Genomic DNA, 13379 nt, shown 5'->3' on the forward strand with positions numbered 1-13379 from the left:
TTCTGGTCTCTTAAGTGTTGTAACAGGTATTTCTAAACACACCGAGCTCCTGATCTACAGACCCCTCTCCGCCTGTACCGGAAACTTGCCCCCTAAAGCCCCTCTCTGTGTGAGTGTAGCCCGTTAGCGCCGCTGCTAGTAGGACTAGCGTCGCTTCTACGCTCGCTGCCTCCGCCATATTCTCTACTAGGAGACCCTCAGAGGTAATACAATGCCAAAAATATGAACCTAGCTACTCAGAAAAACACCCATTTCTCCTTCCTTAATATATACACAGCCTCGCAATGTGTTACAGATGTTGAGTTCATAGAGGTGGCTTTCGCATGAGCTTTGATTCGTCTAATTATCGGGGGCACAGCTCTCTCTCTCTCCAGCTAGCTTAGCTTCATTAGCTAGCTTGAGCGGTTAGCCGGAGCCTGCTCGCTGCTGTCCCTCTTGGTTGGTTGAGCAATATTATCTCTCGGGCCGTAGCTACGTCGATTTGATTGAATGCGGTAACTAAATGAGTTCGTTTATCCGACTTTTATCCCGTTCGGTGTGGTTTTAGAGACGGTTAATAATATAATATAATGTTTGTTTGCTTGCTTGCTTTCCTTTAGTCACCCGCCCGGCTTTGATGTGGCGCGCCACAGAGCTAGATAGATAGATAGATGGCTACCCGCCGATTACTTGCAGTTTTATATGGAGAACAGACACCGCACTTCGTTTGCCACGCTAGTAAAAGCTGCTTTATCAGCTCTACTTTATTTTAGTATCAGAGGACACAGTAGAAAACGCACTGCGAGTGATTGGGAACCTATATGGTTAAGGCGTGGCAAAGGTTCAGCCTCACGTCGGACAGCTGTTGTGGGCTAGCTGGGTAGCTAGCTAACAGTCTCTGGTGTAGTTAGTTAGCTAGGTAGCTAACTAGCTATGCCCCCATAGCGCGGCTGCACACGCTTGTAGTTGGGGTTAGTCTTCTAGACTGTTGGTTATGGTAAAGAAACGAGTAGCTAATTAGGTTGGAGAGCTACTGGGAGTCGTAGCTAGCTAGCTAACATTTTAAGTGGGGGTAAAGCAAGCCAGCTAGCTAGCTAGCTATTTCGCTAGCATGGCTAGCTATTTCGCTAGCGCTAGGCTAGGCCCGTGTGAACATCATTGATCAGTTCACTAAAGACATGTTAACGAGGGCATGAAATTAGATTGGCCCTACTGAACACTGCTTCCCCCAGCCAGGATTCCTGTTGCATTAAACCTGATGTGTAACTCTGCTAGCTCACAGTTTTGAGACAACTAGCTGTGTTTTGTCCTTTACAGCTAAGCTGCTGCCAGTTTGGGTAGGTGTAGTTTGATTGTAGGGGGGCTTTAGGTTGGTTGATTGAGTTAAATTAGTACCTTTGAGTCAGACCAAGGTTTTGTGAAGAATTTGTATGCACTGTATGAGTAAATGTTTGTGGACACCCCTCCTAATGAATGCATTTGGCTATATGAAGGTGCACCCATTGCTGACACAGATGTGCAAACACATGCACACATGCAGCTTGTTAAGACACTGTGGATAAGTACCACCAGTAGAACAGGATTCTGGAGCAGATAAACATGAACCTATTGGCCTGCCTAGTGCCAGGTGTGGGCTAGAGGGGTATAAAGCCCCCAGCGTTGAGCTGTGGAGCAGTGGAACTGTGTTCTCTGGAATGATGGATGGTCCTCCATCCAGTACTTTTTGGGATGAAGTGGGGTGGTGCTCATCCAACATCTTGATCTCCTGATCATCCAATCATCCTGATTGAGATTGTTGCTGAACACAATCTGATCTTCACAGCAGTTCTGCTCCAAAGTTTAGTAGAAAGCCTTTCCTGGACAGTAGAGACAGTTATTCCAACAAACAGCACTGATTTCGTAAGGAATGATGATGATGATGATGATGACGAATGAGCAGGTGTCTCAGTACTGTTGTGATGGGTAGGAAATAAATCCTACTCTGCATTGTGTTGTCTGTGCTCACTAACCATTTTGGTTTTGTTGTGCAGGGCATTTCAGCATCGCAAAGCCTTGAGGAATGACATTTCTGACTGCAGTACCTCCTGAATAAACTGCTGGATGTCCTCTCATCGCAGCTACAATCAGGTTAGTTGACTTCTCAGGATGTCTGTTTTTCTTAACCAGATTTGTACAGTGCAGTGTAACCTGATGAATTTGACCTTGTGAAGCTATAGAGCTTGCTGGTTTGATACTGAATTCTTTCTTACAGGGAAAAAATACATGCTAGTTATCTCAGACCTTTGCTTATGTAATGTTTATGTAAACCTTTTTTTTTTTTTTAAATTAAAAAATGAGTGTTTATTTTTCTTGCAGCCTATGCTCCTCCATAAAGCCATCACATCTGCTTTCATCAGCGCCACATCTCATCTACTGCTTGGAGGAAACCTCCAAGGTAATTATTTTTAAAATTATTATTATTATTTGTTTAAATGGTGTATTCACATTAGATGTCTGTATGGTACTGCATTGTCTGAACCCCAAACCCAATCCGAACCACCACCTATGCTGTTATTCATCTGCTTTAGCGGGACTAATTACGCTCTTTGTATTGAAATTTGCAGTTAATCAGTGTTCTTTACGCACTGATGATATCATTGATATGCTCAGATAGGTGTATTGTATATCACAATAATATTGCTTGTACCTTGAGGAACAAAATTGGACCTTAACAATACCCTTTTTTGAAAGTTCAAGGCATTCAGTTTAAAATTACAGAAAAGGTCTATATGAGAGTGTGTGTGACCAAAAATAAACACCCAAATTGCACCCAAAATAGACCCAAGTCTGATGTACTCCAAAAGCACAAGTCCATTGCAAACTAACTTTGGTACCTGCTGAAGATTTAAGGCCCAGGCCCCTGGGCTCAAGTTGGTCAAGCAGAGAATGGGTGCCTTTATATAACAATAAAGAATAAAGAGAATTACATGAGACCTGGCCTGTGTTCATAAAGCTTCCAGAGTATTAAGAAATCTAAGATCGCCTGTTCTCAGTAAGGTCATCCTAAAAACAAAGAGCAATCTGCATAGCTTTAGGAAAAAGGGCCCTGATCTTGGATTGGAAGTGTGATTACTCCTGGCCTACAGACTGTTGTATTAGTAAAACTAAAAAAAGTTTTTTGAATTTTACATGTAATTGGTCTTCTTAATGTAGCATCTGCTGGCTTGTCTCTGTTTTTTAGTGTGCACCAGCTGTTCTGAATCCATTCCTTTTCCTGTTTCCTAGGTGCTCCTGGGAATATCCTGTGTAGAATATGTCCGGTCCTGTCTCAAGCCGCTCTCGAGTTTACCCTGATGTAAACACACAGAGACCCAGAGAGTACTGGGATTATGAGTCCCATGTGGTAGAGTGGGGGTGAGTGCATTCTGAAAACAGGCTTATAATTAAATGCTCTATAGACGGCAGTATTCTGCTTATGTATCTCTGGGTAAGGGCGTCCACTAAATTACCTCCGTAGCATCCTAATTACAATGGACTGACATGTTTTCTGGTCACTATACATTGAATTGTTGGCACAAAGATGCTGAAGCTGTAGAACATTGCTTGACCTGTGTATCTAATTCTTACTTAGATGTTGGCTGTTTAGCTTGTGGTGCTGCTTTTAAAATTGATTTTTTTGAAAATTTGTCTTATGTATTTGCTTCAGAAATCAAGATGATTACCAGCTTGTACGGAAGCTGGGTCGGGGAAAGTACAGTGAAGTGTTTGAAGCCATAAACATCACAAACAATGAGAAAGTTGTGGTCAAAATACTCAAGGTGCGTTTTAACATACTTGTACCTTTTGAAGAAAGTGATACATTTGCTGTTGTAACACGGTGGGAAACAAGTCACATTACACAAGTTTGTGTTTGTTGGGTTTTTTTTCTAATCAATAGCCTGTGAAAAAGAAGAAAATCAAGAGAGAAATCAAAATTCTTGAGAACTTGAGAGGAGGCCCCAATATTATAACACTTCTAGACATAGTGAAGGATCCTGTGGTAAGTGTTGTGCTTAGTTGTCTTACTACATTCTGTCTTTCATTTGTAATTCTTTTCTTTTAGTGTATGTATACTTCAGGACATTTAATATCCTTCTAATGTGTATTTCCATATAGTCGCGAACACCTGCACTGGTTTTTGAGCATGTGAACAACACAGACTTCAAGGTAAGAGGAGGACTAAAAGTTGCTACTTTTTTATTATTAATACTGTTTAAGCATAGGTCTAGTTGTTGCTGTTGACATTAAGTTACTGCTTGTTTTGAAAGTTGGTCATTTCATTCATCCATCCATCTATCTCTGGGGTGTCTTAATTCATGGCAAAATGTGTAACATTAATAGCTAATTAATGTTGTATTTTGATATGTGAGTTGTATGGTTTTGTGCTTCTTGCTGATCTACTGAAGGATTTAGTGAGCAATATTACTCCTTGCAACTTGTGCTTGATCTGTATTAATTCCTTATCGTTTATCATGTTATTTGTTCTCTTTTACACAGCAATTGTATCAAACATTATCAGATTATGACATTCGCTTCTACATGTATGAAATTCTGAAGGTAAGTTCACTTCTGTAGGTTTAAGTACTCTCTGGCTTTGAAAATGTGCTTAATGTTTCTGTGTAATTTCCAGAGCAGTAAATATTAGGCAAAAAAAAATGTGAAGGTGCAGAGTTTTTCTGATTACATCCAAAAAGCTCTATTGGGTTGGAATTAAACCGCCTTGCTAAATGCATGGCTCTTTATTTTTCACTAGGCTCTAGACTACTGTCACAGCATGGGCATTATGCACAGGGATGTTAAACCACACAACGTCATGATTGACCATGAGCACAGAAAGGTAGGCAACCCATGAGGTGACCTCTTAATTTTCAGATGTATTATTCTTATGGTTTTTGCATCATTAAATTATCATGCAAAAACCTCATATCTCTTTCCTGGAAAAGGGAAAAAGAACTTTATTTAACATTCAAAAGATATCATATATACATCAGTAATAATGGTGTTTGTGTGTCTGCTATGGTATACTGGAGTGTGGATCAAATACATTTAGTAAATCATTAATTAGATATTCTCCCCTCATCCCTTGGTAAAGCTTCGTCTGATAGACTGGGGCTTGGCAGAGTTCTACCACCCAAACCAGGAGTACAATGTGCGAGTTGCGTCCAGGTACTTCAAAGGTCCCGAACTACTGGTGGACTACCAGGTGAGGACAGTTTTTGTGGCAGTTTGTTGCATTGTGGTGTTTAAATAAATAAAATTATATTTTAAAATATGCAATTGTTCAGTAATTAAGTTAGTGTGACTTTTAATTTAATTAAATTACCTTTTCCATTTTATTTCATTCTTAGATGTATGACTACAGTTTGGACATGTGGAGTTTGGGTTGCATGCTGGCCAGTATGATTTTCAGGAAGGAGCCGTTCTTCCATGGACACGACAATTATGACCAGGTAATATTGCTGTTCCTTAACAAATGGAAAAAAGGGAGGTCAAAATCATTTTCGTTTGGGTTGTTTTTTTATGTCATGCTGATTAAATTATTTGCATTTAAACAGCTTGTACGGATTGCAAAAGTCCTGGGCACAGAAGACTTGTATGACTACATTGACAAGTACAACATAGAACTGGACCCACGATTTAATGACATTTTGGGCAGGTAGGAATTACCTAGGATGAAAATTACAAGCAGCCATTCTAGTTTCTGTCTTGTTTGAAGTAATGCACACTCTGATATGTTTGTGTGGGGGTGTGTTTAATTTTGAATAAGTGGGTATATGTGCAGTGTGCCTATTGAGCACTATGTTTTCTATTATCAGGCACTCGCGTAAGAGATGGGAACGCTTTGTGCACAGTGAGAACCAGCACCTGGTGAGCACTGAGGCCCTGGACTTCTTGGATAAACTGCTGCGTTACGACCACCAGGCTCGCCTCACTGCCCGCGAGGCCATGGATCACCCCTACTTCTGTAAGCCAACTTATCCTACAGGAAGGTTTTAGGTAGCTATTGTCAAGCGCATTACTTTTAAATGGAGCAAAGGCTTTCTCTTACCAAACCCTTGGTGTAATGAATGCTTCATTTGAAAGGCAGTGAATCTGAAACATTGTATGGTTTGTAAATTCACACCAGCTTTACAAACTCAGGTTCCCAGTGTGCCTGTGACTCTCAAATGTCATTGTATTGTTGTTTTATGTGGTAGTTTATGCTGTTTCTATACAGTAAGTTGGCCGGGTTTAAGAAGGGATCTAGCCTGGAACAATTCCATGACACTTGTCATTTCACACCAGACGCGACACAAGTGCTCTCTGTTTTTCCCCTATGAAAGGCTTTATTGACCAATATAGGAGTCTAGTGCTTGCAGGACAACACGTTTACCTTGTCTGGTGTGACCAAGCTCCTTTCATTGGCAAACCACCTTCATGCTTGAACATTAGAGAATGTTGGGTTAGAAGTGGTCAGCCAATATATATGATATGGCAGGGTATTGAAATTAAATGATTGATGTAGTATATGTTCTATACAATGAACATCATGCTTGGATGTATTCACTCTAGGCCAGTGGTTCCTAAATGAGGTATCCCATAGAGGTACGCCCAGTGACCTCTGGGGTCTGTTGGAAAATTCTGACAATCTCTTATTTAATTTTGTTCCGTTATCCTGCTGTACAATTACGCAGATGCTTTCTTTATGTGGACGAGTGAGTGTGATATTTCTAAAATCCAGTACATGATAAACCCTGCTGTAACAGGTAGTGGTTTTTATAAACATTTATTATTATTATTTGTATTAAAAAACACACAAGCATTTTGCAATTCAAGAGAAACACATGCCAGTTGGGGTTATTTTATTATTGTGTAGGTGAACTAAGTTTCTTTTATTACGTCTAAGGCATGTTTGTTTTGAATTGGGATCCTCTTTGCAACACTTGACGTGTGTGTATGGTGTGTTTTTTTTTTTTTTTTTTTTTTTTTTTTTTTTTTTTTTTTTTTTTTTTTGTAGTCCCCATTGTGAAGGACCAGGGCAGAGGAGCAAACCCTGCTGGAATGGCTGCTAGCTCCACCCCTGTCAGTTCCTCTAGCATGATGGCAGGTATGCTCTCTATTACAGGCTTTTATGAATTGAAACAGAACCTTAAAAAAGGAATGGCTGGGCAGACCATCTCAATTATACAGCGTTTCATTTTCTTTAATTGATTGACCAAGACAAGTTTGTCCAAATGTTTTTCTTTAATTCTACCTTGTTGGTTGTGCACTAAAGCTATAACGCAGAGAGAGTGAATTGTTAATTTCTTTATAGTCCACATTAAGTCACACTGTGTCTTAAATCACATTAGAAAGTTTCTGGCAAAGTAAAGACCTGCTTGTGGGTTGAGAGAAATGTTTGGGCATATGTTTACCAAAAAAATGAGCGCAAAAGCATTTTTTAGCTTTTAATGTTTTGTTTGTGAAAATAGCCTTGTATCTCTAGTGGTAAAATATTTTAGTGTAAATTTGTGTACATTTCTAAAGGGTCCAAATCTGATTTTTGCAAGTCAAGAGCCATTTTGGGATCTTTTTATTTTTAAAACAAAGTAAGCTTAGCCTGTAAAAGTAGGCACTGTCCGCTGAGCTGTATGGCTAGAAGAAAATGACCATAGGCTTTGAAAAAGTAATAAATGTCCACACAAGGCCTGTCTGAGATAACGATGCTGTCATGTGTGACTGTGTCCAATGGCTCTGTTTACCATTCTTGCAGGCATTACCTCCATGGCAGCCAGCACACAGCCCATAGCCAACATTGCAGCTGGCTCCCCTGTCATCTCTGCCCCCAACGCGCTGGCTACACAAGTTCCTGCTGCCACAGGAGCCCAACCTTGAACCTCTCTCTCTCTCTCTTCCCCTCTCTTGTTCTCTTATCCGCTGTCTGTTCTTCTTTTTGTTTTCTTTGACAAATGTGGACGGAGCCGCTCATTTTTGTTACGATTATGTTCACAGTATCTAATGCTAAGTTACCCTTTTCCCCCCTTCTTCTCTTCAGTTCTGTTGTATAGGGATATGGACTCCCGTTATCTTTTAGCACCTGCCTGGGTGAGTTATAATAGGCAATTGGGTGCGATTTCTCTCTTCTCACCCTGACTCTAGAAACACATACACATGTAGACCTGAAGAAGGAAAATAAAAATTATTTTATATGTCCCTCAAGTATTCTTGTGCTTGAAAGAGAAAAGAAAACCAGTTCCTTTACCTTGTTCCCTTTCGGTTGTGTTTTTTGTGGTGGGGCTGGGGGACTCAGCATTTTATTGCTTCACCTTTGGGTGTTATTACACTGTGAAACTTGATTACAGACTTCACAAAAACTGAGCGGGATGCAAACTCGTGTTCGTTAATGGTTGCACCCGTTCTGCTGTACCGTGCTGGAGCTTCAGTTGTGCTGTTCATGTGGACTTTTAACGTTCTTGGACCCGGGGGCCAAATTCAGTCAAAACTGCTAAAACATTACTGACAGTGTGTACTCAATCATTGTGTGTGTATAGCAAAACTCGCTGATCAGTAAGTAGATGCTGTTTCATTGTTGCTTTATTGATATGATGGCGAGCTGATAGCAGGTTGATTGGATTTGGCTGTGGACTTTTACATAGATACTCAATAGTTACTTTTAGGACATGTGGCCAATGCTGAGTACCACAGGGTCGTTAGTTTGCCAATTTGTGTTACTCACAGAACTCAATTATTATTTTTTTCTTTTTTTTCCTTTAATTTTTTTTTAATGAAGCTTCTGACACATTTGTTTAATAACATGAAGAATTTTGTAAGTTTTTTTCCTCTTTGATAGATTATTCAGTGAAAAATGTCTCCAACTCCACCATTAAATGAATTAAACAGGCAAAATATCTCTTTAGCACTGCATGTTGTTTTTACTCTGATATAACTGACTGACTGACGATAAATATTTACGTTTTTGTTTTTCGCTCCCCTAAAACTTCTGCTTAGCCTGGCAGATCATTTAGTACCTTAATGATAATTTAATTGTTTCCAAATGGTTCTTTCTTTTGGTCTTGTCTCTCAGTGAAGTACTTGGTGTGTTGAGTAGTTTGTAAGGAGACAGAAAACAACCACTGCCTGTACCAAGTGTGGATAGTTAAAATCTATTAAGATAACATTGTGTATTGTAAATTAAATCATATAAAGTTTGCAATACATGTTTTGCAGCTACTTTCTTTTGCTTTTTAACTCCTTAAATTTACAAACAGTATGTTTAAGAAAATGTTACTTCTCACTTCTCATGTTGCTGTAAATTCAAGGCAGGTTTATTTTTGTTTTTTTTCTTTTTACAAGATAGTGAATGGCATGTCAAGCCAAGTGAAAAGACAAGGCTACCTCACGTTTATTATACTCAATAAAAAGGATAACGACTCTTGACTGTTCAGTTTAAACAAACTACAGGAGTAAACACTTCCAAATACTTTCATCCAGTATTTTATCCTCTTTAAAATCTGTTATTGAAACGTATCCAGGCTTTCTAACATGCAAACAGTTTTAAGATCGGCTTGCCTAGAAATGTATAACTTTCACGTTTGGGAGCAGAAAGAAATGATTTCTGCCTGTTTTCTGGTGTCAGAGCAGGGATCCCATTGTATATATGGCTGCTGCTTTTCCTTGAAAGAAAGTGGGTGTGTTGCATCAGGAAAATGTGGAGGGTAGAGGGTATCTCAGAACCTTAGTTAAAAACCACTCTCTTACTGGATGCAGTCAGAGTTGTGGGTTATTGTATATAACATGGTTTAGTCTTTAAATGAGCAACAACATGCAGCGTTTTTACATTTAAAATAACTTTCAAATCTTTGTGGTGATCCACTGACTTGTAAAGGGGGGAATAGTGTCACTGTCGTTGCTACTGCGAGCTTTTTTTGAGGAAGTGGCAAGGATAGCCTTGTTAGCAAGAGCGCATCCAGAAAAATGTGTGGCTCAGAGTGCAAATTACACGTTGCAGGAGCAAGAAATGACAATTCTCCATAGTGTAGCTTTAACACAGGAAAACCCTGACAAATGTAAGGGCTTATTGTAACTGCTAGAGAATCACACAGCGCAGTTCTTTTGTTAAACCATTTTGTTTGAGGTTGATTTAATATTCTAGAAAGTTGTGAATAGTTCAGTCTGCTTAGTTGGCAGTTTTAACAGTTTTTCGCTGAAAGTATGAGGTATATGCTTCAGTATGAAGTATTACTAGGGTCAGGTTCATCTCTCCAGACTCATTTTGAGGGGAAGTACAAAACTGCTCAAAATCATACAAAGTGCTTGGTCACCATCTAGTGGTTAACTGGTCACATGGTTAATGCATTCAGATCTGTAATTGTGTCGCACAGACATCTGTAATTGTGTTTGTCTGCTCGGTGTGAGGGGTTTCGAGAGCCCCAGAGCAGATTTGATCATTAGAGGTCCTAAAACGGTACTATAAGGCAAGAAAGGTTTCAACAAACAACAAGCGTTATGCCATATTACTGATACTCTATTAAATTACTGAGAGCTGAGATCTTGTCCCTGAATTAAACTGAACACTGCAACTGTTAAAAATATAAATATATTTCATACATGGAATTATGACCTGCTGTTAAAGTTAATGACTAGAATGTGGTGTTTTCTGTGTGTCTAATAAATTATACTATTATAGCTTTTTAGTCAAATCCCAAAGCCCTGCAACCCTCCTTAAAGTTCACACTTTGGTAGGCAGACAATGTGCAGACCAGTAGGGCAGGAAAAACCGTAAGGTCACTTGTTTCAGACATTAATTTGGCCTAGAGTGGTGCAATGTGCAGGCTCTACTGTCCTGGGCTCTATTAAGCATACCACAGTACATTCAAAATGCAACATTTTTGTAAGTACATTTTTGTAAGAGTATGCAAGTCTTCGGCCTGTGTTTGAAGACAGCAAGTGATTCTGCTTTTCGGACACCCAGTGGGGAGATTGGTTCCACCACTTTGTTTCCAGGACAGAAAAAAGACTGGATGCTTATTAAGATTATGGATATTTAAGTCATTGACATTAGTATGTTAGTAAGTTAAGGTTGTCTTTTGATGATTCCTAAATGCAGGTCATGTTTGTGCAAGCAGTGTTGCACAGTACAACAGTGCACCACCACATCCTGTCCTGTGAAAGTCTGTCCTCACGTGTCCGTCCCAAAGGTTTTCTTTGTCTTTAAACTTGAAAATCTCACTCTAGAACCTCAGATTTAAACCAGTGCTCATAACAAACGTCCTTAAACCACACCTCGGACAGGCCAGACCTAGACATTGATAAGATCCGCTATATTAACAAAAGTATTGGGACACCTGTTCATTCGTTGTTACTTTCCAAATCAAGGGTATTGTCTGTGTCAGCAATGGATACAAATTAAATTAGATATTCATTAGAAGGGGTGTCCACAAACATTTGGACATTTAATGTATTTGCAAGTGCAATGCCCTGTACACACTGCTACTTCACATGTATTAGTGTACTATTATTAGTGTGCTAAACTGGCTCTTTCACAGCCTTTTTTTCACACTGGAAGGAAGTGCCACAGGGCGAGTGCTTCCATGCATCACATCGTCCAGCTCAGGTAGTCTCATTTAAACTCCGCTGAATGCAGTCCTTGTGTGTGACGAGCTCCTGTGCAGGTGTCTGAATCTGGCCAGAGATCAAATGATCCCATCTTTTTCCCATGGTGGTGTTTGAACCGGGTAGGGAACTTCACTATGAGTCTGTTCCTTATCTGGATACATACAGTCCTACATACTAAAGTTAATTTTCAGTCCCACTGAAAGCGATATTACAGAAATGTCAGACACAGTAAAGTTCAGTAGATGATTCTGTCTATTTAAAACAGTATTAGGTGACATAACTTTCAGAGGCCTGGAACAGCCTGTTTTTCATTTCAAGGTTACTCAGTTTGTACATTTCCAATGGATGTCAGTATACAGTAGATGGGTTTCTGTGCAACGTTGTCACTGAGATGATAAATAGATAGATAGATAGATACTTGATTGATTCTTAAGGAAAATTTGGCAGCCAGTAGAAATTGTATTACTGTATTTTACAATTTCTACTGGCAATAATAATTACAATAATAACAATAAATAGAATAAATATAAATAAAGATATGCATTTGAACCAACCAGAGATGAAAGGCAGTGCGGTTATAAAGAATAAGGAAGGAATAATGTGCAGGAGGAGGGGAATTCAGAAGACAGATGATTATACAGAATAAATATGTGCATATATTGCTGTTTAAGTAAAGTGTCAGCAGTCTAAAGTGTAGATGTGTGCACAACCAGGGGCAGAAAGCAACAGAGAGCAGCACTCTCCAAGCCAGAGATCAATACGACGTATAAGACAAATGGCAAGGAGTTGTTGTAGAGTAAAGTGCTCCACACAGAGATGGATGGTAAATGTTTAATATTCTGAGGGGATCAGGTCCCTTTGCCTAAAATCATAGAAGATTAAGTGTTTTTCACACGCACTTTTCTTTTAGCAAAACTATGTGGTTCTTCTGCGGTAACTTTTTAGAAGCATACACAGTCTTACACTGTGATGTTCTCCTCATTCACTTACACTCCTGAAGATAAAGGAACCGTAGACGAAACACGTTGAGTTGCCTGAAAGCCTTTTAACGTGTGGTCCTTCATAATGAATAATGCTGTACTATGTGTGAAGAGATTCCTCAGAGTTTAAAGAACCTCCACATAATGTAAAAGGTTCGACCAGCTGAAGAATGCTCCTAGACCTGTTCATTCAAGTCCAGGACCATTTAGAGGCCTTTGTTTTTGAGGGTGTACACAGAAAACAGGCAAGTCAGTGTACTCTTCCTCTGTTCTTCAACTCATATTAGTTCTCTGATCAAGTCTTTCCCCCTGTGTTGAACAAAACCCTTGTGGAAGTAAATCAATGGCCCTCTTCACTGCAACCTTGGCCGCTCTCCTGTGGTACTATTGTTCCTTTCAGACCTGTTTACACATCAGTGATCTGCACGGGGTATAAAACCATCTGTACCGGAAGACTCCCCAAGACTACCTCCACTCTTCAAGATGAGTATGTGAGTAATGACGATGCTTTTCATTCTAAAACCTTATTCTAGGTTTAGCATTTTAGCCTATGCTTACATTGAGTTTTGTAAGATTATTCCCGTCACAGCTGATTGTCTATTACTGTGTATTAAATACTTCATTTTCAGCACTGAACTAGTCTGAATATGTAAAATGATCTAAATTAAATGACATTTATGCTGCAACACAGACCATAGATAAACATTTAAGTCCAAAAATATAGAATTATTTGCTGTCATCTCAAGTTTTCCCCTCTGTTTCAGATCTGGCTGTTACCTGCCTGTCCTGTCATTCCTGGTATTTATACCAGCTGTATTTTCAGCATCA

The 13379-nt window shown here is 39.5% G+C and overlaps 1 protein-coding gene across 1 annotated transcript; it reads left to right on the plus strand.

The window, feature by feature from the left end:
- The first annotated feature begins 100 nt into the window (after positions 1-100).
- Positions 101-8688, plus strand: csnk2a1 (casein kinase 2, alpha 1 polypeptide). Its single transcript, XM_072679486.1, has 15 exons — positions 101-203; positions 2010-2106; positions 2335-2413; positions 3244-3372; positions 3665-3776; positions 3896-3997; positions 4114-4164; positions 4495-4554; positions 4751-4834; positions 5090-5200; positions 5346-5447; positions 5553-5653; positions 5814-5962; positions 6995-7084; positions 7730-8688. The coding sequence occupies exons 4-15, from the start codon at positions 3272-3274 to the stop codon at positions 7849-7851; spliced, it is 1185 nt and encodes a 394-aa protein (XP_072535587.1). The 5' UTR covers positions 101-203; positions 2010-2106; positions 2335-2413; positions 3244-3271; the 3' UTR covers positions 7852-8688.
- The last annotated feature ends 4691 nt before the right edge of the window (positions 8689-13379 follow it).

The sequence above is a fragment of the Salminus brasiliensis genome, chromosome 5 (genome assembly GCF_030463535.1).
Source record: "Salminus brasiliensis chromosome 5, fSalBra1.hap2, whole genome shotgun sequence".
Taxonomy (NCBI): Eukaryota; Metazoa; Chordata; class Actinopteri; order Characiformes; family Bryconidae; genus Salminus; species Salminus brasiliensis.

Coding starts and splice junctions, on each gene's coding strand:
- csnk2a1 (XM_072679486.1), top strand. CDS start 3,272: ATGTCCGGTCCTGTCTCAAGCCGCTCTCGAGTTTACCCTGATGTAAAC. Junction 3,998..4,113: donor ACATAGTGAAGGATCCTGTG/GTAAGTGTTGTG, acceptor ATTTCCATATAG/TCGCGAACACCTGCACTGGT. Junction 4,555..4,750: donor ACATGTATGAAATTCTGAAG/GTAAGTTCACTT, acceptor ATTTTTCACTAG/GCTCTAGACTACTGTCACAG.